A 26,028-nucleotide genomic window follows, 5' to 3' on the forward strand; every position below is an offset into this window, starting at 1 on the left:
ACCTTCTCTATCCCAGGAACACTACTGCGTGGTGTGTATGTGATGGGGAGAGGGTCTGTTGACACAAGATCTCTCCATGTAGCATAATGTGGCCTGGACTCATTGTACCACCCAGATTGTTCTCAAACTCACACTCCTCCTTCTGGGTGCTGGGATTACAGATATGAACTAACAAGCCCAGTGTCTTTGCATTGTTAGGAAGCAAAGTAGATAAAGAAACAAATTCAATCTCCACCCAAATTGCTCATGCTAGTAATTGTAGTGGTTTATAAAGGGACTTTGCTCTACTTCAACATCAGCAAAGAATATTGTTAGGTAAAGAGAATTAAAATCCAGTATCTGTTGCAAATTCATCTTGCGTCTCACTATCAATCACAAATTATATATTGATACTTTCTAAGTCTCCCCGAAATCACACACACCAACACAGCTATATAGAAAAACACAAATACATCGCCTTCCTTCTATGGTACAGCTAACATCACCAATTAAAAAAAAAGAAGGAGTATAATTGAAAACAGCCAATCATATTCAGCATTCTGGTTTAAAGTAGTAGGAATTAAGAGTGTTTAAGTCATTTTTCTATCCAAACTAACTGCTCACTATATATAAGATTCAATCTACATAGGTGTTAAAATGACTTTTCTTTTCACATAAAGAGGAGTGCAAACTCAAGGAAATAGAAAACATTTTTCAGGAAGGGAAATGCAGAAAAGACTAAGGTGAAAATAAATAGTTCAATTATTCTCACAATGAAATGCATACCTGGCTATAGAGCCTGAGTTGCCCATTATAGGAGATAAACATTTTTCCATTTCATTCATTCATTTACCCATTCATTCAGTGTTCCAAGAAAATGAGTTTTCATGGCACAGTAAGTGTTAACATGTGACCTACAAACACTAACAATGAGGAAGTTCCCATCTATTTAGAAATCCTTTAGCAAACAGTCATCATTTTAGGAAACTACATTTTCATTCCTCTGCATTCTAGCATAGGGCTTGATTCTGTAACAGCTTAAAATATTTGTAACAAAATATTGCCTAGGATGAGTTTACTATACCTCTATCTTAGCTTCAAATATCCCTAGGTTGTTTCACTATCGGAATGTTCAACTTTCACACATGTGCTTTGCAAAGATTTCTGGGTGATTTATAGCCTATGTCATTAAAACATCCACAAATGTGTCCCTCTGAAAAACTACCAACCACCATCTGTGTTTTCAACAACTAATTGCACCAACAGCCCTGCTTCACATCTGTGTAGCACTTTAGGTGTAGAAAATGTTTTGTGAGACTAAATACAGACCGAAAGGATATAGAAAGGTGAAGTGATGGCTCTGAACAACACTAGGCACTCGGGTACTCACCCACAATGATTCACATTCACAGCAGACAATGAATATTTTAAATGGAAGACAGGACTTTATAACACGAAAAAACATCATAAAGACTTGAGAGCACTCAGACCCAGAAAATATGGCTTTGCTGCTCAAGAAACAAGTGAGATACAACCAATAAAAAAAAAAAAACAGAGACAAAGACCAAGAAAAATGGGAAGGTTCTGAAGTTTGCACATATTCTAGAATCTAAACACAGAAAGGCTTTACATATAACACAATAATGATATCATTACTTTATTTCATGTAATATTTTTAAGGTTTCTGCTGTATCCTTAAGGTCCAGTCCCACCAGGTTATCAGCAGACCAAGGCCTTTTTCTACTATACTTCTCACCTAATATTTTATATCATTTTGAAGCCATGGATTAGAAACTAACACTTGTGCAGATGTCACAGAAAAACCAGAGCCAATACAACATTGGCTCAGGGTTGGCTTAACAAATGCTGAATGTATCCACAGATTTATTTCCATGAAAACACACAAACTTTATAGTTTAGTCACATAAAAATATTCTTCAGTGAGCTAGGTGCTAGTGGCTCACACCTATAATCTTAGCTACTCAGTGGGGGTAGAGATATGAGGAATGCGGTTCAAAGTCAAACAAGCAGGAAAGTCCATGAGACTCCTCTCTCTAATTAAGCACCAGAAAAGCCAGAAGTAGAGCTGCAGCTCAAGTGGTAGAGCTCTAGCCTTGAACAAAAAAAGCTCAGGGACAGTACATAGACTCTGAATTCAAGCCCTAGAATCAGTGCACACACACACACACACACACACACACACACACACACACACACACACACACACACACACACATGCACGCCCACACACATGCAAACACATGCATGCACACACACAAGACCCTTCAATGATAATCACCAGACACATAAGAGTTAAGCAACGTACAAGGGACATCACTAACTACAGCTCCTGCTACCCCTGACAGCCATAAATACACTAAGAAGATGCCTCTTGCTTTCATATGTGGAGGTTGAGGCTGCTGTTTGTACTGAGTTGTAGGGCTCTTATTTTTTTCACATAAAAACACTCCCCAACAAACTAAATGAAGAATTTTTTTCACAGATAAGAATGTTTTATCACTACAAGCAACCAGAGTTTGAATCAGCAAAACCATATGAGTCTGTTAAAAAAAAACTGTCATAATTAACAATGCATCAATGTGCCCTTTCAGGAGAAAATCATCTCCATGCTATTTATTTGCAGTAGTGACTAAATATTTGAAAAACTCAAATCATAGACTCCCTAGCCTTGGATCCTGGCAAGACCTCAATTTTTCTAATTACAATATCACTCCAGTCCACTGGTGGTTAAGTGCCAGAGATTGTGTATCACATGTAGAGTTTGTACAAGACAGCTTTTACCAACTAAGACTTATCTAGAAAACTGGGTTCATCCAAAGATTTGACAAAAGGTCTCTGTGCTCTGAGATCAAACAAAGAAGGAGGAGGGTGGTGAGGGAGGAAAGGGAGATGGGGGACAGATGACGATCTTTATAAAGAGAAAAAAAAAACAAGTAAATAAAATCTTCTGCTCGTTTGCCCAACCTCTGCTTAATCAGATTGGAAAGCACACATATGATAAACAGAATGGCAAGGAAGGTAATAATTCAAGTGGCGGTCCCCAGAGCATTGGAGTGCATGCATCTGTACAGCATGACTTGGGCTACGGCATGGGTTCCGTGTGTTTCTTTAATACATTCTTTCCCTTGAAGCTTCACCAAGTTGCCTATTGTAAATAGCAACCTGTCGTCTCCATTTTGCTTGGCTTTGTCTTTTTTCTTCTTCTTCTACTTTTCTGGAATTTCATAATCAGAAAGAAGAATTTTCATGGTAGACTGTATTCATGTTCCTAATGATTTACTGTTCCTGCTCATTGCTATGTCACTAGCAGACTCAACTCTTTGTGGACACTCACAGAGTTTCCATGGACATAATATCCTTCCCTATATAGTTTGTACTGGGTGCTTGTCTTTGCTTAGTGACCTGCCTCATACAACAGAAGTACCAAGTCCCAGTGCACAGCTCCGTGTGCTGCCATCATCCCAACATACTCTGTCAGCCAGGATTCTAGAATAGAGCCTGCATGGAGCAAAGCCACACTAAGCTACAGTCAGTGAACTAAAATGGGAGCAATATATGTATCTTTCTTATTACAAATCACTAAGATCCTCTTTGTTTCTGTCATATGCTAACTGTATAAGCATTTCCCAATACATGCTTGTTAACATTATATGTAAAATAAGAGAAGAATGAATCAGAGCTCAAGATGATCCTCTACATGAAGACAGAGTTCTGGTTTGGTTTCTCTAAGGCAATATACATGGACTCCTAAAGTGGGTGAGATTCAGTAGCGGAACAGCCACAAGCACTTAGAATCATGACAACCATTTTCTTTACAGGAGTTCTCATTAGCAACCTTCGCTACTACGACACACTAGATCCCCAATGGATTGTCTAAGGACAATACAAATACCAGTAGAATTTTCGATGACACTGTGGCACCTTTTGTACATAGAACAACCCTTCGCTAGATGCATACAAAAATCACTTTCAAGACAAATAACAATTGCAAGTACAATTAGAAATTTTGTGCTTACTGTATGGAATACATAGAAAGTCTTCTATAAACGAAAAGCCAACATTATCTCATTGTGTTTTTGAAAACAGTCTCTTACCTTCTGTAGACCCTTTGGTATGAAGGCGCTTGTTGAGCTCATCCAACTTGTTCTTGATGTGTGAAAACCAGGAAAGAAAAGAAGAAAGCAAATCAGAAATATTCTTTCTTAAAAATGTATATTAAAAAAAGAAATATATTATCTTTCTTGTACCCTGATGGCTACGTTAGGCACATGCACACAAATTAATTACAATATTATAATACTGTTTCTGTGTTTCTTTAAATCCCTAGGTATACTAAAATGACTTCCAAAACTAAACTATGACATTACTTTTTCCAAATCTAAAAAGCAAATCAGTAAAACAGAACAGAAATCATTCAGCAACATTTGCATCCCAATAGCCCCTGAGGGAAGTCTAGTATTTGTGGACAAAAACCCATTTACACATAATAACGTCTCAGCATTGTTTTTAAGAGATGTTTGGAAATTACCAAATGTTCTTAAGTAGGAAAAATGAAGGTCAGTAAGCTGTATTTATATAATTAAATTATTCACAAACAAAAATGAGTGGTAATTTGATGTATTAATACACAGAAGTCTATCTCAAGTAACTGCAAGATTTGGGTACTATCATAGCATACATAGAACAATTGTAACATGAAAAATTATAGCACAAGTTATTTTAGGAGACATACCATGATTACTTCATACATTATTTAAGAGGTATATAGAGAGAGAATAAAAATACACAGACATGCATGAGACTTACCCTCAGTTAACTGGATATGAAGGAAGGATGGGGAAGAGAACACAAGAGTATCTACTTAATCTGTTATGATTTCTTTTTTCTGTCTTGGTACACTGAGCTTGAACTAACCTCAATAGCCTTTCTATATGTTTAGGTTTGTTTTTATTTTTAATGGAAAGTTTTTTTAAAGACATCCACAAATAAAAACAATCCAGAATTTCTCTAAACTAGTTTAAGAGAAGATATCCCAAAGACTGCTTCTTCTCTAGATAAAGACTAAATCAGAGAACAAGATACAAATAATAAGATTCACTGTATTTAGGATTCTCTTCACAAGGTGACCTTCATATTGACCTTGGCAATTCAAGGTTTCAGCCTCCAGCTGAGGTCTGAGCATAGCCTGCCTTCTTGGTTCTTGTGAAAAGAAGGCAGAAGAAGGAGATAAAAATGAAATGGGAGGATGAAGAAAAGAAATAAACTATATTCCTCCAGTGGGAATCCTGCCACACTGTGACGTCTAGGCCCCTAGGAATCCTAGGAGGGAAGCAACTGGTGGAGGAAGGAGATTGAGTAGGGGGATATTTATGTTCCATTTTGCTGAGGCCAATGTGTATAATGTGTATAACAAAACAATACAAACCAACATCAGATTTTCTTGCTTTGAGCTGGCTTTGTGCCAACTTAGTGTAGAAGTCTTGCTTATTGAAACTGATTGGCAGCCTATTCGTCTCTAATCAATAGAAAATTCCACCAGTAAATTATTGCTTAATATTTTTCATTTGTTTAGGATTCGACACTATCCAAACATGGTGCAATGAAGAGCCTGTGTTTGCAAGAACACCACTCCATCCATGTGACACTTAGGCCTACCCTGTTCTATATCCTGGGAAGCTGACCTCAAGAAACTACATCAGAGAGCAAACCTTCCCTGTGCCTTCCTATTAATCACTAGAAGAGGGGGGGAAGGGTCATATTCCCCTTCTCTCTCTCAAGTTGTAGTGTATTGGCTGCTCTCATCAACCAAACATCGTAAGTGTTTTTTTCCTATTTGTCTCTTTGCCATTCTACTAACTTTTTCCTATTATTCCTCTTTCATGTTTTGGAGGTACCCTGCTAATCCCTCACACTTTACCATCCATCCATACTGGTTACTTTCCATCCAGCCTGCCTAGTCTTTGTAAATAATTTTCTCATTAAACATGATTAAAATAATCCCCAAGATGTGTCTTTCAAAACCTCTTTGATATGGCCACCTGATTCCTGTCAGGACTATCACTAATAGACATGTGATCCATGACTGAACAAAAGAAAGAACTCTGGCTTGGAGCTGCAACCTCACAGAAGAGCAATTTGCTCTTCATGTACTATACTGGTGCTCTCCAGTTTGGTAGCCCTGAGCTGCAGATGGTGAATTACGTTTAAATTCCAAATAATGACAAGGAAGTTTTAAACCTTCAGTCATATCACCCAGTGGCTCCAGGCTGGACAGCAGAGGTAGAAATCATTTCTATCATCACAGAAAGTTCTATTGGACAATGCTGTTGTGCACCCAAGCAGCTCCTCCATGAGAAACATAAATATGATTTCTACCTTTGGCTCTACCTTATCATCACAGGCACAGCCCAGGTCAAAGTCAGATTGAAGGTACATGATCCCTGGGTAGTTCGGTCTGGTAACTTCCTCTGGCATGATCGGCCTGAAGGTATTAGTACGTAATAGGTGATTCAAACTTCCATGGGTTCCATTGTTAGGAGCTGGCTTCAATCCCAGGAGATCTGATTTTAGAAAAAAAAATAGAAAAAAAAAAAAGAAACAAAAGGATCTAGGTACTTCTCAAATACTTTTTTTTAAATGACATATGACACCTCATAAAAATTTGTGAACTCTGAACACAAATGACAATTGGATAAAACCACATTTAGGAGGGTAAAACTCCCTTCACCCTTCCTAACCCAGTCTCACCTCACAATGTCTTCTCACAGCTTCCTAAAATAACCATATGCATTGCTGGACCCTGAACACAGAGAAGCATTCTCCAAAACAGAGCTTACTTAGCTATTGCCTCTGTATTTGTTACTTAGCTATTGCCTCTGTATTTGTTACTTAGCCATTGCCTCTGTATTTGTTACTTGGCTATTGACTATGTATTTGTTACTTAGCTATTGCCTATGTGTCTGTTACTTAGCGACTGCCTCTATGTTTGACAGTCACGATTCAGGGACTAGGGGTGCCACTATCAAAGCTTTCCTGTACTTCTGTGGGACTTTTTAATCACAAATCCTGCACTGAGACTCATAATCAATAAGTAACCACAGCCTGCCCTCTAATGCACCCCAAAGAGGTGTGAGGACAAGAGGAGGTTTGGGCTCTGTTCCTTAAAGTGCCACGGGGGACGGACGAGCAGGCTGATTTCAGAGCACATGAATGGTTGCCAAGTGGGCACACAGTGACTTGCCTAAACAGAGAGGCAGGACAGGGGAAGAATTAGCAGCCAAGAAGGGAAAAGAACCCAGGAGACCCGACTTACAGACTCCTCCTCTAACCACCAGCCTGGCACTCCCTTACTAAATAGGAAAAGCTGTCCTCATTCAGCAACTAGAAGCTCAAGGAAGAAAAATAATTAGGAGCACATAAATAGCTGGCCAGGATGCTAGCTGGCAAAGGTTTAACTGGGCTGCAAGGTGAGACAGGGAGGTTGGAGAAAACGCCATGAGGAGCTCTTGCTTCATCAGGTCTCTGACCAGTGGTGTCAAACTGTAATGCTATGTTGGTTCAGCCACAGGCTGCCAAGAGCCACTCTATGAAAACTCCCCATTAGTCAACTGTTGAAGGGAGACAAAGGAGCCTTAGATGGGGATGGTATTCTGTCCTTCGCACCAATAGGCAAGTTAGAATACGTTTCCACAGGGAGAGGAGAAGGTCTCAGAAAATAGACACCTCATTGCTTTCTCTGACGTAGAGGAAGTTCTTATATTCACTGAAGACTGTTGCACTGGTTTTGATTCAATAAGTCACTTACCACACATAACATTGTAAAGTTCGATGTTTTCAAATGGAGGCACTTTAGTCTTGTACTTAAATGTTGGGCCATAACCTACGAACACAGTCTTCCAAAAAGAAAGAACAAAAAGAGTTAATCATTCCCGATACCCAGCAGCAAGTCTTCCTCTATAAACGAAGACCATGCGAATTCACATAGCCTGCCATCCTATCGGAAGTGCCGCTACCACACAATTCCACATCGTAGTTCCTACCTGCATGCTGTTCACCTTATTGTCAAATCCATGGTCCCCCTGGAAAAAACATTTTCCTGATGGTTTCTTATAAACATCCAAAGGTTTCCTGCATTAAAAGAATTTTATGATCAATCAAGATTTCTCCTAAGATTATTGTAATGAAAACCCAATTTCAGGACACAGAGGATTCGCTAAGGAGACAGATGTATGAAGACCAGGGGCTTTTGATACCAATTTTTCCTCCATTTTCATTGCATCATTTCCATGGTAATGACAAGATACTTCTTATCATGCCTCCAAGTATGTTCACTTTGACAATCACCCCAGAATAAGAGGGGACCTTTGAGCAGAGGTCATGGGCCCTACACTAAGTAGAAAGCCAAGTCACACAGGTCATGCTCTGCCTGCATGTGTGCTTCACTAGCTGCAAGAGTGTAAGACTCTCAAGTACAAGGCTGTGTTTGTTTCACATCCATATACCCCATACTAGGCTCAGTGCCAAGACTAGTAGGCACTTCTTAAATGTGTGACATTTAACCAGTGCCTGGAGATCTGTATTCTATAAGAACGTTTACATACAAATTGACTGTCGGTACAACACAACTAGAATAGAATTGGATGAATCATTTAGCCTAAGGTGACTTATCTTTAAAAGGATAAAACTAAAAAGAAACCTGGCTTCACCTACACATTATCTTTACTTAGAAACAGAAAAGGAAAACATCCCTTTAATACATCAAGATCATTTCTTGATCATACCTTTCCTGAAAGGAAGGCACCTCTTACATATGTGTTCTATGGCCCTTTTCCAGAACAAAGTTCGTGTTGATCAGCACAAATATACTCTAAGTACCTGCAGAGTATTTAGGAGTGATGTGCAATGAGTGGGGAAAACCAAGAAATATAAATAAATGGTTTCAACCCTTACAAAAAGTACCTTGAACTGGAAATAATGATGGATGAGCACATACTACCTCGACAATGTAGGAGTTAAATATAAAAGCAATACTGCTCATTTAAATGCCTGGATTTGATGTACACCAATTTGTTCATTTACCATCTTTCACTTAGTTTTTACTCAATTCTCATTTTGTGTGTGTATGTGTATACGTGTATAATATACACATACATACATATATATACACCTGTATATATACCTGCCAATGGAATCAAATTTCCTCTTTCTTAAGTTGCCCCATACATTAACGGTCTCACAGAGGACTCTGTCTGTCACCTCTCTGCAATATGTCTATGAGAATTCCTCATGCCTGCTCTCCATGATTCTAATCATTTCCAGTCTTCATGTGTCTGTCTTCATAATCCTGTGTTTAACTCTATCTTCTCTTACAAAAGGACAGAAGGATATTTATGCTGTGGGTCCCTGCTGTCTTTCTAAGTGCTCCCTGTTGGTACAAGTTCCTAGAGCACCATCTCTTTTCATTATCTTCCTTTGTAAACTCTCAGTACCTAGCTAGAGGGCATGACATCGTTGCCCAATTATTGCTCCAAACAGATTCACAACATTTTTGCTAGGAGAATGTTAAAGTAAGTGGATAAAATCTGCTTCCAAGGCATGAAAATGAATAAATCTTTGATGATTGATTCTTGGAAAGTGTCTACAGCATCATCCCCCAAACATATCCTATATCAGATTCCAAAGCAAGAACTGTAGTTCAAAAGAAGGCAATCATCAGAAATGTCTCCAACAACAGAGGTTATAAGATTAACATTTCCTCTAGCTCTCTATACACACTGCCACAGGCAAAGGTGTGTCAACAACCAAACAAGCACAGAATATTCAGAAAGATCTCAGTTATACTTCGAGTAATAAAAATAGATGATAGAATGTCCATTCAAACATTAAATATAGACATACAAATTCACTGAAAGACTAGAGAGATACAAGATGTTGACCTCAGAATTTAGAGATGCATTGTCTCAGCATTAATTGTCAAAGACACAAGATTTTTTAATGAAACAGTAAATTTCCAACTGATACTACTCTTAATGGTGATCAAGAACCTGAAAGTGTTTCTAGATGCCAACGAATTGGTTGGGACGAGAAACAGGGAGAGCCCATCCCCTCGCTACCTTGCAACGTGCCACCTGCGTTCCACCAGCAAATGGATATCCTCAATTCTTCGGTTATTCGCATAGTGCAAACGTTTGGGCAGGTGCTGTTTCATGTAAGGCTTAAAGTGCTGGTCTGGTCTTTTACACTAAAATATAAATGAGAATTGGTATTTTCATGGAAAGTCTATTAGAGAAAGCCCTAGAACATTAAAATTTGTTTTAAAAAGTTAGGGGGAGGAGGATAAGAAAGAGTAACAGAGTGGATTTGATCAAAAGTACATGATATAGCTGGGCGCAGGTGGCTCACGCCTATAATCCTAGCTACTCAGGAGGCTGAGATCTGAGGATTGCAATTCAAAGCCAGCCTAGGGGAGGAAAATCTATGAGTCTCTTATCTCCAATTAACCATCAGAAAATGGGAAGTGGTGTTGTGGTTCAAGTGCTAAAGCTCTTACCTTGAGCTGAAGAACTAAGGGACAGTGCCCAGGCCCAGAGTTCAAGCCCCATGACCAACCAAAAATAAAAAATACATTATATAGCCAGGCACCAGTGGTTCATGCCTGTATTCCTGGCTACTCATGCGGCTGAGATCTGAGGATCGTAGTTCAAAGCCAGCTAGAGCAGGAAAGTCTGTGAGACTCTTATCCCTAATTAACTATCAAAAAGCTGAAAGTGGAGCTGTGGCTCAAGTGGTAGAGCAAATGCCTCCAGCAGCAAAAGCTCAGCGATAGTAGTGCTCAAACCCTGAGTTCAATCTCCAATACTGGTACAAAAAATTACAGAATATGGGTATTATATTCCATATGTATGCATGGAAATATAATAAAACACCTTTTGTATAGTTAATACACAAATATATATAAAACAGAGAGAGCCATATAGTCTCTCCCTTGAAAGCTGAGGGCAGTGTTAAGCCAAACAGAAAGGCAGTTAGCAAATAATTGGAATTTATTAGCCCCCATCCTCTCTATTAGCTGAGAGAAAATAGGTTCTCACTGAGTTAGCTAACTTCAGAGAGGAATCTATCTCCAGTCTATCAAGGGAAAACAAGGAAATTTTAAGATCCATTTCTGAGTTATAAATCCATAACTGAGGGTGATCAAACCCGAAGACCTTCCCAAGTGCTCCAAGTTAAGGACTGAGGGATGGGGCGGGAAGGGAGAAGAACACATGTGCAGGCTTATCCGGTGATGTGCTCAAGGCCTTTGAAGTTTCTACCTTGGATGGAGGAGCAATGGGATGGGGGCAGATCTATTCCAGAGAAAGTAAAGATTTGATTAATCATGAATAACTATGTCCCAGTTCTGATGGAAGGATGATATAATCTTAGTTTGTCTCATTGCCAAGACCCTTAGGGAGTCTGCAGCTGACCAAATATAAGGGGCAGCAGGGCCGGGAGAGAAATGTTCCACTGGGTCCACAGAGAAGGCAAACAGGAGGCGAGCATGTGGATGCTGCCCTCGGGGCAGAGGGCTGGTAGCTTGCAACACTTACCGTAAGATTAGCAATGATGGCTTTGGGGTCATCTGTGCAAAGAGAGAATGAAAGAGAGGAAAGATTTCAAAACACATGACCATAATCACTGTGGAAAGTCATTTTTGTAGCAGAAAACTCAATGCTTCCTGCCCACTCTCCCTGAAAGACTATCGCTTTCACGTTTGCTTTTAAACACCTCAATTGACATTGCAGTAAGTGAGATGCAATGCAGCAAGTATAATGAAATCCGATAGCAAACTTGCTGGCCAAATCCAGGTCTTCTTTTTGGAAGGGAATGCTGCTTCCTATAGCACCAGGAACATGCTAAGGGAACTCATTTCATGTTTCAGCAATGAGTGCTCGGGAGCACAAATTTAGTGTTGTATCTGCAGTTTGATGGCAGGAGCTAAACTGGTTGTTTGGGGACTTTTTTTTTTTTTTACAATAACATCCTGTTTATCTGTACATGTCTGAAACAAGTCATCATCCAGTTTAAGATGAAATCTCCTAAGCCATTGAGTTAGCTTTTGATTGGGAACCATGGTGATATCTTAGGTGTAATTACCTGTGCAAATGAATACAGTTCTTCCCTTTTCACTACAGAACACAAAGGCTAATTTAATACTCTGAATTCCCTTAAAGCACAGCTCTGTAAATGATGGCTGTGTATAAACAGGATTACATGGTCTCCAAGTCCTCTGTTGGGGGAGATTGTGGGGAAAAGAGGAGATTGTAGGTTGTTAGGATTTTGTTTTTGAAAAATTTGCTTCACTCTGTCATTACAGAGTCAGCAGAAAAGGAAAGCAGCTTTCCATCAGCACAGCCTGCCCTGGAACACAAGCATCTGGGATGCAGGCCTTGTCTATATGTTTCCTGCTAGACTCCCCCATGGCCTGGTACATAGTAGGCACTCAATTTATCATCTGTTGAAAAATATTAATAAATATTTGTTCACTGTATTTGAAAATGCATGTTGCCTTGGAATATGAGTCTACATGCTCCAAACACTAGCTTCACAGTCTTGGTTCTATGAGCTCCAAAGCTGAGATATAAATTCCATTCTACTGCAATGGAGGCTAAATTATGGTTGCAACTTTTGATGGAAAGTAAGGGATGATGACAATGGTAATGGCTAACCTGGATAGATTCCATTCCCTGGCGGCATTTCTTTCTGGTCATTCAAATCAACTGTGAGTAGTACGTGCTATTAGAGTTTTCACAAAGCCAATCAGCTTTAGAAACAGGGGGAGGGTAGGGGTGAGGGCATTTCACATGGGGCTATCCACGTCACCTGGCTGAACAAGTCATGCTATGGACCACTACACTCTTCCCTTCATAAAGGTACCGTCCTCCAAAAGACCAGACTGAATAGTTTGTGTTCTTTGATAGTGAAGAGAAATGAGTATCCTTGGGCAACCTCATACTCTCGTGTGTGTGTGTGTGTGTGTGTGTGTGTGTGTGTGTGTGTGTCTGTGTGTGTGTCTGTGTGTGTGTGTCTGTGTGTGTGTGTGTGAAAGAGAGAGAGAGAAAGAGAGAGAGAGAGAGAGAGAGAGAGAGAGAGAGAGAGAGAGAGAGAGAGAGAGAGAGAGAGAGTCCTCATCTTTTTATATTTTGTGTGAAGAAAAGGTGGTGATTTTAAATCAGCAAGCCTGGGTTCAGATCTCTCATCTCAATCACTTATTAATTGTTGTCTATAAAGAGGACATTAGTACATGTCGCATAGGACTATTGAAAGGTTAAAAATAAGACCATATATAAGCTAGGTACTAGTGACTCATGTCTGTAGTATTAGCTATTCAGGAGGCTGAGATCTGAGGATCGTGGTTGGTTCAAAGCCAGCTCAGTCAGAAAAGTCTATGAGACCCTCATCTCTAACCAGTAAAACACCAGAGCTAAAGGTATGACTCAAGTGACAGAGCACTAACCTGGAGCAAAAAATGCTAACAGAGAGCACAAGGCCTTGAGTTCAAACCCTAATACCAACTCTCTCTCTCTCTCTCTCTCTCTCTCTCTCTCTCTCTCTCTCTCTCTCTCTCTCTCTCTCTCTCTCTCTCTCTTTCTCTCTCTCTCTCTCTCTCTGTCTCTCTCTCTTCAACTAAATAATGATGGAAGCTGGGTGCCAGTGGCTCACGCCTATAATCCTAGCTACTCAAGAGGCTGAGATCTGAGGATTGTGGTTCAAAGCTAGCCTGAGCAGGAAAGTTCTTGAGACTCTAATCTCCAATAAATCAACAGAAAACTGGAAGTGGTGCTGTGGCTCAAATGGTAGAGTGCTAGTCTTAAGCTGAAGAGCTCAGGGACAGCACCCAGGCCCAGAGTTCAAACCCCACAACCGACAAAAAAAAAACAAAAACAAAAAAAGATGGAACCAAGGCATCATCTCCATAGTAACAGTTATGTAACTTCAATTACATGCTAAACACTAATGTAATTCAGGAACCCATCATCTCTCTTCCCCACCAGCCTATTTTCCTGATGAGGCATAGAATGTTTACCCAGTGATTACCCGCAAGAGCTGGGATTTGAACTCTCACATGCAGCTTCTATTTGAGCTCTTCACCACCCCACTCCACTGTCTTTTTCAAAATGAAATCATATATGCCTGGTGTTTGATAGAGTACAAAGAATTTCATTACTAGTAGTAACAAGGTCACTGATCCCCAGCAAAGCTTGTCCGACCCTTAGTATGTTGCATTTACTGATGAGAAAAATCCCTTTTGAAATAAAGTCTTCCTTGGAGTGCTCTGAAATGTGAACACTAAATTCAAGTGGTACCCAAAGGATTTGAATACAGCCAATGATGGTGTCTCCTCTATCTGTCTAGAGGATCAAAGATGAGCCGCCACAGAGGTCAGGAAAGGGCATGAATAAAAAAGAAGAAGAAGAAAGCAACGCTAACATTTTGTTTATTTCACAATGTTGCCTGGAGCAGACCTTGGAATATTTCCCATTTGTGTTCACACAAGAACATCATTTGAGGTGGGGGGGGGACACTTTAATTTTCCAAAGCTTTGAGCTTGGTGTCAATGGTTTCTTATTCCCAAGGCTAAAAACCACTGAAGAAGTTTTTTTCTGAAATACAGCATATTTCAAAACTGTGCACTTCCCCAAACCAAGGTGAGCAGCACTTAAAAATCTTAGTATATGAAATGAAAAAGTAGCATAGCATAACATGAACATGTAAAACCTAAGTGACAAGATTATTCCTGTTCGGTTTGTTTCTCATCTTTTGGAAGAGTTGCCAATCCCTACGGGTTTGATATTTTTCCCTCCAGGGTGTTTCAAATTACTTGAATAAAAGGGAAAAGCCCTCTTTCCCTAAGTTCCAGCGAACTTTCAGGGTACCAAAGTAGTTTAGCCTACCCTACTTGAGGCTCTCTAGTTTCAACTAAGGGGCTAGCCTGAACATGATGGTGAAAAATTCTCCTCTTGTAAACAGAAGTTTATAGTTATAAACATGTCCCGAATTAAGTGCAATTTCCACACAGTAAAAACAAGAGCAAATGTTTATAAATACTATCCGCTGCCAGCAACCACTCTAAACAATATGCATAAATTTCCAGTACAATCCTCTGAGGTAGCTACTGTCTTTTATCAGGTCTGCTTTTTTCAGGGGAAGAAATGATCACTTGAGAGTTGAAGTGACTTATTCAGGATTAGTTGGCTAAGCAATTAGGACAATTAGGATTTATAACCCAAGTATTTTAGCTTCAGAGAACAGGCCTGTACATCTCCCATTGTAATTATCACTCTAACCACTTAATATTTTAAGAAGCAATAACTTACATTTAGCGTTATTGCTAAATTTGGGTCGAATTCTTCCCAGAGTTCCAGGCACTAAAGTAATATCATCCACATTAGTCAGATAATTGCTCAAGAATTCAGTTCGATCACATGTGACATCTTCCATACCTATGGAGAGAAGGAAAAATAAGTATTTTTAGGCAATATTAAAATTAAAATCATAAAACCTTTGCATAGACTTTGAATAAGACATCAGCACATCACTCTAATTGATTTTTAACAACTTCATGGAAGGAAGCTTCACATTTGATATTACTTAATTTCTTGACTTTTAAGTTTTTTTTTAAACTGTATTTTTTTTTTTGTCTTTTCTTTTTTGGTACTGGGGATCGAACCCAGGATGTTGCACTTGCTAGGCAAGCGCTTTGCCACTGAGCTACATCCCAGCCCAACTTTTAAGTTTTTGAATAATTCTTTATATAACTTTCACCAGACTTTGACTTAGCCATATCAACTTTTTTTTTGGGGGGGGGGATCCGGTCGTGGGGCCTGAACTCTGGGCCTGGGCACTGTCCCTCAGCTCTTCAGCTCAAGGCTAGTGCTCTACCACTTGAGCCACAGCGCCACTTCCAGTTTTTTTTCTTTTTGCTTATGTGGTGCTGAGGAACCGAACCCACGGCCTCAGGCATGCAAGGCAAGCATTTTACCACTGAGCCATCTTCCCAGCCCCGCCATATCATCTTATAAGCACTAGGAGGATGAAAAATGTATCATGTCAATGATCATTTTAAATTAATGAGCAAGAACAGCATGACAAAGGAAGAAAATATTTATAGTTGTTATGAAAACGATCACTTGTTCAAAAATTGTTCAGATTGCTTCCCAGCTGGAGGTGGTATAAATAACTAGAACATGCAATTCGTCCTTCTCTTCATCTCTTTTACGAAATGTCATATTCAGCATGCTCTCTCTCTCCCTCTCTCCCTCTTCCCCCCCCTCTCTCTCTGTTCCCCCTTCCCCTCTCATATAGTTCCTTTCTTGAGTATATAATCACCAGTTCTTACTCTGTCTCTGATGGTGGTCTTGGATGTTATTGAAAAAACAATACTGGCAGCAAATAATGAGAAAGAAAAATGTCAGTTCCAGTGACCACCCAAACTGAAATAACAAAATAATGCTCCAAACACACTATAAACAATGGATTTAGTCAGAACTGAAAGCTAGCAACTAGCACATAGAAAGAGTCTAGATAGGGATTTTTTCTTTCAACCAACCAATGTTCCTCTCCCACCCCAAAATTTGCTTTCTGCCCTCCATTAAGGAAAATGTCTTAATCATTATTGTGAAAACTAATCAAAATCAAAACAATCTCGTCTTAGAAACACAGATTACAGCAGCTAGTTGAAGCTTTTATTGTCATTTGGGGATTTATAAAATGGCATGGAACTATGAAGATTTAATATTTTAATACACAGTAGCCACCCTCTCTCAACCCCAAATCTCTCTATCGTTTTGGTTATCCATGCTCAATAATGGTTCAAAAATACTAATGGGAAATTCTATAAATAAACAATTGATAAGTTTTAAATTGCCATCCTGAATAGTGTGATGAAATTGCATGCTCTCCTGCTTCACCCTACCCAGAATATCTAGTGTATCGCTTTGCTACCAACTTCCTGGCAGTTGAAAGAAAGAAAGAAACCCAGCCACATTCATGTAACTTTTATTATAGTATATTCTTACCACTGTTTGATTTTTTTACTATTTGTTGTTGCTCATTTATAAATTAGATAAGTTAGAAAAGGTAAGAAATGGACTTTATTATAATTATGTATGCATTGGGGTATGCCTGGTATATAAGGTTCCATTCTGTCCTCAGTCTCAAGCATCCACTTTGGGTCTTAGAAATATCACCTTTGGCTACTGGTTCATTCAGCACAATCTGACATAAGCATATTCTCTAAGAGAGAAGACAAGAATGCCTAAGGTTTTATACTGAAGAAGCACCAGTAGTTCATGCCTGTAATCCTAGATATTCAGGAGGTGAGAGATGAGGATCTTGGTTCAAAGCCAGACTGGGACAGGAAAGTCTGTAAGACTTATCTCCAATAAACTACCCAAAAAATCCAGATAGAGCTGTGGCTCAAGAGATAGAGCACTATCCTTGAGCTCAAGGACAGCACTCAGGCCCTGACTTCAAGTCCTAAGACCAGCACAAACAAAACAAAAAACCCATCTATAATCCAGAGTAACCCAGATCTGGTAAAATATGAATTATCATTCCTTAGGATTCTAGATCCATATCCCCTACACTTTTTATAAAATATAATTTGGCATGAAGAGCAAGAAAAACATATTCTAACACAGGACAAAGGATATATAGGTCTTATCTTTTAACATGGAAGCTCTCAGGAAGAAAAATTAAAATAATCAACAGCTACTGTGTTCTAGCACAATGATATCACAGGAAAGGAATGTCTTCAAATAATTAGGAATGGAAGACTAGAAAGGTCTCCCATTTGTTACATTCCTAAGACAGGCACTTCTGCTACTCCAATGGTGAACAATCTCCTTTACTTTTAGACACCATCAAAGAAGTTTGATGATGGCTTCTCCAGTATCACTACCCACTTCTCTGCCACAACAACTTTGACTGGGTGGAAATAGCTTCTTGTAGTACAGATGAGTGAGTTCATACTCAGGCTACATAACATATACAGGGCTCTGAAGTATCATATAATTTAAGAGCTCCATTGAAATGCCTATTGACCTTAAAGTCTCAGCTCTGAAAAGGCCATGGCAGTTTTTAAGAAAGGGATGTGGTCCCTTGCGGGAACCCAATGGCCCTAGACGCCTGCACACTGAGCAAGTGTTTTAATCTGTTCATGACCTTTAGTGCTTCAGCATGCGACTCACTGGCACGATCAATTTCTTAGATGTCTGTCTCCCATATAAGCAAATGCTGTCCACACTTCTGGGCAACTTAAATTGAATCAGCCGTGTCTTATCCTCCACATTCTCCACCCTCTCTACAGCTCTCCACTGAACCAAACTCATGGAGCTGGATTTTACAGACGGTAATATAAAGTCCCCTCTGAGGAGCAAGTTGGTTGCCAGGGGTAACTTTGTTTTTCTTTTTCTTTTAGTTTCTCCTAGATCTTCTGGAACATTCCGGACAGAAAACTCCAGATGTGGAGGTATGACTAGGGAGACTCACCAGTTATGCAGAGCAAAACTACCAAAAAATCAATTCTTTGCATCGTTCAAACTGCACTTGAACGGAGCCCACCTAAATTCTAAGATCATTATTTTAATTGTATAGTTCCAGAATACAGCAGGCACTTACTAAAATCAGTCAACATGTCTGTGAAATAAGAATGCTCTAAGAGGCCATATCAGCTCTATGATCACAAAATGTTCATGATGTTCTTCATCACCTCAAAAAGAAGTACTTATGAGTTTCCTCTACTTTATTAAGTGATTTAGAAAATACATTTTATAGCCAACTATGGTAGTGTACAGTATCATCCCCAAACACAGAAGTCAGATGCAGAAAGATGTAAATTCAAAATGAGTCTGATTTATGTGAAGAAATCCTGCCTCTCAAAAAAGAAAGAAGAAAGAAAGAGGGGGGGAGAAGAAGAAGAAGAGATGTAGGGAGAGAGGGAGGAAGGAAGGAAGGAAGGAGGAAGGAAGGAAGGAAGGAAGGAAGGAAGGAAGGAAGGAAGGAAGGAAGGAAGGAAGAAGGAAGGAGGAAGGAAGGAAGGAAGGAAGGGAAGGAAGGAAGGAAGGAAGAAAGAAAGAAAGAAAGAAAGAAAGAAAGAAAGAAAGAAAGAAAGAAAGAAAGAAAGAAAGAAAGAAAGAAAGAAAGGAAAAAAGAAAGGAAAAAAGAAAAGGAAAGAAAGGAAAAAAGAAAAGGAAAGAAAGGAAAAAAGAAAAAGAAAGAAAGGAAAAGAAAGAAGAGAGGGAGGGAGAGTGGGAAGGAGGGAGGGAGGGAGGTATGAAGAGGCAACAGGACTGTGAGTTTAATGCCAGGCTGGGCATTAAAGTTCTAGAGTTCAGCCGGGCGCTGGTGGCTCACGCCTGTAATCCTAGCTACTCAGGAGGCTGAGATCTGAGGATCACGGTTCAAAGCCACCCCGGGCAGGAGAGACCGTGAGACTCCTAGCTCCAATAAATCACCAGAAAACCGGAAGTGGCACTGTAGCTCAAGTGGTAGAGCGCTCGCCTTGAGCTGAAGAGCTGAGGGACAGCGCCCAGGCCCAGAGTTCAAGACCCACGACCGACAAAATAAATAAATAAATAAAGTTCTAGAGTTCTAGGTTGGCCTAAACCACACGCAAACATTTATTTTTAATAAAAGCCACTTGCTGTACTGCTCCTTCCTCATTCTCAGTCTTCTGCCGTGCAGCAGACCCTCTGGTTTTGCCCTGAATTCCTTCAGTAAATTATGAGAAAGCATTTGACTTACACATCATATGTTTGATAAGAACTCTATGTTTCCATCACCTTATCATATTTAAATTTATTTTTCAACCACACAAACTCTGTGGACTTTTGGGGTATGGTTCCCAGGAATGGATGATTATCATCTGATGTGTTAGATTCACAGAGGAAGTCATTAATCCAAAAGGAATAGTCTGCATCACATAAGGAACATATTTTTTTCCTTTAAAAAGGACTTTCCTGAAAAGAATGCGGTCATATAGACATCCCTATTTTCAATTCAAAGACAGCAGGTCATTGCAGGTTCTCTCATATATTTGTTAGCTTTTTTGCTTAATGGTTTTTATTTGTCTTGGTAGGACTTTTTTTTCATTTGTTTGGTTTGGGGTTTTAGGTTTTTTTGTTGTTGTTTGGTCTCGTTTTTGTTTTTTGTTTTTTTTTTTTTTGTCGGCACGAGTTACACATTCACTTTATCACTTTCACTCTATCCATGCCTCCAGCTTGAGTTCTCTCATACTTTTGAATAATGACCTATTTTTTTCCTTATCCTGAAGATGGGGAAGAGGAAGTAAAGAATAGAACCTTGATCCAGATGTCAGTGTCTAACACCTATAATCCTACCTACCTAGGAGGCTGAGATCCAGAGAATCAAAATTCAAACCCAGCTTGGATGGAAAGTCTAAGAGATTCCATCTCCAAAATAACCAGCCAAAAGATGGGCTGGAGATATGGCTCAAGTGATAGAATGCCAGCCAAGCCACACACACATGCGTGAATGGGGACACACACACACACACACACACACACACACACACACGCACACACACACACACACACACACACACACACACACACATACACACACACACGACAACCAAAGAACAGAACCTTGAATTCGGAAGGAAAAGGTTCCTCTCCTCAATACTTTCAGAAATATCTATTTATCTTATTAGCAAAGAAAGAAATACAGCTTTACCGTGATCTCCAACAAAGATGACGTTTACACACCGATGCAGCTTGAGTTGTTTCAGCCCATCCATTAATTGGCCCATGGTTTTGTCAATTTCCCTCAGAGGATTTGTCATCTGGAAGAGAGAACAACTTTGTCCTCTCAGGTGTTTTTTGTTGTTGTTTTCCATTTTTACTTACTTGTTTATTTATTTTTACCTTTCCATTTCCACAGATCTTCTACCCTCAGAGCATTCTGGAAAGAAAACTTTAGGCCCAGAGGCAGAGCTTTGTCTAGGGATGATTATTCTGTCTTCATTAGTTTGTGTATATGTGGAAATCAGATGTAAGTACTTTATTCTTTCAAAAGCATTAACATCTCTCATCCAATCCCTTTCAAGATTTTTTGATATAAAAAGATCACAAGTATTACTAAGAAAAATTCCGTTTTGGAGATTAAATTATTTTTCTCAAAGTAACACCATGCTCTAAAAGCAAGAGTCGTGAGGATAAACAGGAAGTCAACCAGAGAATTTCAGGGCCTTCTCCCAATGGAAAAATCACATCAGACTGTGGATTACGGTAAGAGGATGTGCTCTGTGAATCAAAGGCAGTTCCAAGGGTCAAATCATGTGACCTTGCACTGGGTCATAAATCACAACATCGTAGATGGCCCAGGATTCATTCCATACTCCGAAGAACTTAACCTGTCAACTTCTAAGGGCAATAGCTTATGAATGGAAGGAACCAGCTACTAGTCCTCAGATTATCTTTCCATCTGATTTTGAGTGAGATAAGAATCTTTAAAAAATTAACTACTGGGTTTGTTCTAGAAGGCTTCTTATTTAAGTCTAATGAAATACAAAAACTGACTTTTCTGAAAAACAACTTTCAAAGCTTAAGAAATAAAAACCCAGCTCTCATCTTTCTTCAAATAGAAGCCTCTAACACAAGTATCCCATATACACACCCCCTTCTCAACCTCCTCTCTAACTGTGCAGGGGAAAGATTTGAACAAACCTCATAATGGAACAAACACTTGATAGCACTTGAAATGAGTTCTACAGCTGTGCTAACAACCCCAGAAATCCCTCCAACATAGCTAATACCAGAAGAGATATGAATATCATTTTTACTCAGATGTATACTATTAGCTGCCATTAACATCACCTCAGATTATTCATTCCATCAGAGAAATCAGGTGGCAACTTCTTTTTCCTTTAGATAGATTTTAAATTCTATCCCAAGGAGCAAGTCACAACTTAAAAACCGTCAGAATGAGACAGTGTCATTAGAAGGAAGTAACAGATGTGGAACTAAGTTGTATTTATTTTCGAAGAAGACCATGCTCTCCTACAATATCCTGGTCTAGACAAAGAAGTCAAAATGAATAACACATGTCAACTCTTGGTACTGACTTTTCCTTTACTCAGCAAGACAACCAGGTAAAACTGAGAACCTGCTCCCCAGGGATGAGTTCAGACATTCATAAGGCACCACCTCACAAGCATTTGAAGGTCTCAAGAAGAGTAACAACCAAAGGCGCCTTGGAAAGTACTAGAAAGAGTAAACATGACCCGTGCCACTAGAAGAAAACATATACCACTCTATCTGCTAATTCTTTTCTTATCTATTTATTCTCTTGTCATACTCCAAGACCCATTCTAATCCGTGAAAGTATAGACCTCTAGCCTAAGTCAACTTTGTATTGAGTTCTAATCTACATTGCTTTAAGGGTGGCCACACTACCTGTGGGTTATTCTCAAAACCAACACCAATAAAACCATCATGACTGATTCTGTGTGAAATTATAAGTAAAACCAGTAGGCCTTTTAAGAGTCACTCCAACCTAAATGTCAATACTAGTGTGGGTCAACAAACCCTAAAGAAATTAAACACCTCCTTCTTTCTATTGTGCCAGAAGTTCAGGATTTTTGCACATCATATAAAACCTCTTTAGTACCAGATGTTCCTGGAGTCCAGGCCAAGGACAAGGCACACGAGTTTTTTTCTACCACTTATCTAGCCAAAAGTACTTATCAGACCAAAGTACGGAAAGGAAATCTTCAACTCCAACCTGCCCACCGTAAAGCTTTGGAACAATAGATAAAACTTACTTTGTCCTGACGAGTTTCCGCTGTATAATGATCCATCCTATGTAATTTTCTTCTTCTTTTCTTTGGAGGAGCAACTGGTCTTTCCTGTCTCCTCTTAGGGGCAACTTTCCTCTTAGGTCTCTTAGCCGGAGTAAGAGGTGAACCATAACTACTCTCCTGTACTGGCGGATAGAGATGTCTGGACTCAGAAGTCGTCTGTCCCTCTAGGTCATGTGATAAAGCTCATACTTTCCCATCTAGGGTCAGCAGAGCCTTTGAAAAGCTAAGGTTCTTTCAGCAAGAATGAGAGGATACTCAAGGATCTCTGTAGCGAGAAACCTTCTAAGTGAGTCCTGTCCTGTGAGCTTCTTGCAGCTAAGAAACCCACTGTGGTTACACTGAGGTGACATTACAGAAGTTCTGTATTCTGTAATTCCTGCTTTTCTGGCTAGTCCTAGGTTATGAAAAGCACTCCATGTATTGACTACCAGCTGACAACTAAACTGAATACTAGACTCTTGATCATCAGCAGATGAGAATGCAGTTGTATGTATGGGTGGTTCTACTGCAGAAACTGAAGGAGAGCTCTTTGTTCACATTATCAAATATATCAGAGCACTGTCACCTTTGTGGACAAGGATTATAGTGGGGGAGAGGACGTAAAACCAAGGATGGAATAAAATAAATAATATGCATCCCTCCTTGGTCCGTGCACAAATTAGGTCTTTCAGCAGGAGACTGCTCTTCTTGCTGACAAGAGAACCTTCCAGTAGAGAGGAACTCTAATGTATATTGTGGAAAGTTATCAGGATCTCTTCGTCATGGTACATAAATCACCAAAGGCCCTACGTGTCCCCTTGCTATCTGACACCCTTCTATTTGGTAGAATGAGGGCGCCGTAAGTTTTGTTTGAAAAATCCAGAGGGTAAAATCTGATGTAAAAACTGAGTTGGAGAACTCCAAATGCTGGGGACAAAAATGAATAAATAAATAACACCTCCCCTGATTTGTTGATGGTGCAAAGGTGAATTCAAGCAGCAAGCCTTGCTGTCTGTCTAGCTGCTGCCTCTCTTGGTAGGGCTGTTCCAAGAGCCATTGGGATGCAGGCAGGGGCAGGAGGGGAACCATGTTAGTGCATCCACGATGGATGCCATGCGGAATTTCTGCCATGCGGTTGCACTGTTTCCAGGGCAAGCAACTGCCAAGGACTGCTCTGTTTCTGTCTCAACCTCTTTCTCCGGCCAAGCCATCAGAAGACCCAGCCCCATAGACTTTGTTTTGGTTTGGTTTGAATGCTTCTAGTTTTAGGCAAAACTTCATGAGCAAGAAAAGCAAAAAAAAAAAAAAAAAAGAGGAATTTTCCCATTTCATGGTCACCAAGTACATTCTGCTAGTGCTCAGATCTGCCCATCAAACGCTAGGCCACTTGCAAGAAACTTCAACATTCCAAATGCTCCCTGGGCGAGCCTTTCGGATTACAGCAGGTTAGAGGCACAGAAGTAACAGGGTTTAGGCAAACTGAGTTTTCATCCAGTAGCTTATAAATGCATGTATTTTCACTGACAAGCCATACTGTAGCCTGATTTTAGAGGTTTAAGCCTGAGGTTATTAAGAGGATGGGAGACCAAGTGGCGAAATTTCCCTGCTTTTCAGAAGGGTTCTTTGCCATCTAAAGATAGGGGCTAGCCAGCCAAAGCTCTGCCTCTGGACCCAGAAGAACAGCCGAACAAGAGGTCACAGAGAAAGCATAGAAGGTCAAAGAGAAGATTGTGCCAATGATAAAAAGCAAGCATATTTTTGAACATTCACCATTACACTATGAAACCAGGAGCTATATACCAGTTCTTGAAGCCCCATATTTGGTCATCTCACTTAAAAACTTTTGAGACTCATCCTGAAAAGAAAGTACTAAAAGATTAAGCAAATCAAGCATAAACTTCAAATGAATTCATCTTACTATAACATGCTAGACACATTTCAGTGGAATTTTAGATATGTTATCTTTCATGACATGTCAAAGACAACATGTTGCTAGTTTTTAGACTTATCCTTGACCTCGTATGTATAATCTTTATGCACAATAAAATGTACAGAGTTAAGGATCATGGAGATTCTTCATCATTTTTTCTTCAATTTCCATCCTCTTCTGGCCATTTCATGAAAATGAGTGAATATTTTAAATTAGTAACACAACAATTTAATTTAGTTAATAAAGAGAAAGTACATGATGATGTAGGCTATCTATGTATGTAAGTCACTTAGTCTGTGATAGAAGACAGGTTTTGCTGGTTTGCTTTAGTTTTGTAGTATAAAAGTATAAATTATTTTAGCTGGGCACTGGCGGCTCAACTTGTAATCCTAGTTACTCAGGAGGCTGAGATCTGAGGATCATGGTTCAAAGCCAGTCCAGGCAGGAAAGTCCATGAAATGCTTATCTCCAATTAACTATCAAAAATGTTGGAAGTGGAGCTTTGGATCAAGTGGTAGAGTGCTAGCTTTGAGCAAAAGAAGCTCAGTAACAGTGCCCAGGCCCCAGGATGGCCACACACCTATATTTTAAAAAGAAAAAGTAAACTATTTCATTTGGTTTGATTTTAGGGTAAAAAAAGTTCTCTAGATCAGGATGAGAACTAGTTGAAATCTGAAGCTATCCCTTCCTTTACAAGAAGAAAATGAATTCAGAGTATTTACATGCTAGTTATATGACAAAATTCCTGTTGCAAGAAGTATTAGTACTAAAAAGAACATAAAAGACCGGGTGCTGGTGGCTCACGCCTGTAATCCTAGCTACTCAGGAGACTGAGATCTGAGGCTCCCAGTTTGAAGCCAGCCCAGGCAACGAGTCTCTGGGAGACTCTTTTCTCCAATTATCTCAAAAACCAGAAGTGGCATTGTGGCTCAAGTAGCAGAGTGCTAGCCTTGAGCACAAAGAGGCTCAGAGACAGTCTCTAAGCCCTGAGTTCAAGCCCAACAGCCAACAACAGCAACAAAAAAGAACATAACATAAAACCTAGAAATTTCAACCTTTAATTCAAAAGTACTTTTAGTAAGTGAGCATCCCAGAACATAGAAACTGGTATAACAACTCATTAAAGCACTCTGTATTGTACTTCATTTATTCATTGTATAGTATTTATTTAAAACATGGTTTCTTAATTATAACATATACATAGACTTTCAATAGCTAATCTAGAAATGCTCTTGATTTAAAAAAAACGGTTATT

The 26,028-nt window shown here is 39.5% G+C and overlaps 1 protein-coding gene across 9 annotated transcripts in view; it reads right to left on the reverse strand.

The window, feature by feature from the left end:
• Positions 1 to 26,028, reverse strand: part of Enpp2 (ectonucleotide pyrophosphatase/phosphodiesterase 2) — a 106,235-nt gene that overhangs the window by 15,890 nt on the left and 64,317 nt on the right. For 5 of the 9 annotated variants that reach the window (XM_069991313.1, XM_069991317.1, XM_069991312.1 and 2 more), the window contains exons 12-19: positions 20,737 to 20,845; positions 15,357 to 15,482; positions 11,589 to 11,620; positions 10,113 to 10,240; positions 8,040 to 8,127; positions 7,805 to 7,892; positions 6,376 to 6,560; positions 4,095 to 4,146 (exon numbers count right to left, since the gene is read on the reverse strand). In XM_069991313.1, coding sequence (XP_069847414.1) covers positions 4,095 to 4,146; positions 6,376 to 6,560; positions 7,805 to 7,892; positions 8,040 to 8,127; positions 10,113 to 10,240; positions 11,589 to 11,620; positions 15,357 to 15,482; positions 20,737 to 20,845 — 808 coding nt within the window. The remainder of the gene's footprint in view (positions 1 to 4,094; positions 4,147 to 6,375; positions 6,561 to 7,804; positions 7,893 to 8,039; positions 8,128 to 10,112; positions 10,241 to 11,588; positions 11,621 to 15,356; positions 15,483 to 20,736; positions 20,846 to 26,028) is intronic. The other 4 variants (XM_069991319.1, XM_069991315.1, XM_069991318.1 and 1 more) reach the window with 1 other exon arrangement.

The sequence above is a fragment of the Dipodomys merriami genome, unplaced genomic scaffold, assembly GCF_024711535.1.
Source record: "Dipodomys merriami isolate MVZ:Mamm:240054 unplaced genomic scaffold, mDipMer1.0.p SCAF_4, whole genome shotgun sequence".
Classification (NCBI taxonomy): Eukaryota; Metazoa; Chordata; class Mammalia; order Rodentia; family Heteromyidae; genus Dipodomys; species Dipodomys merriami.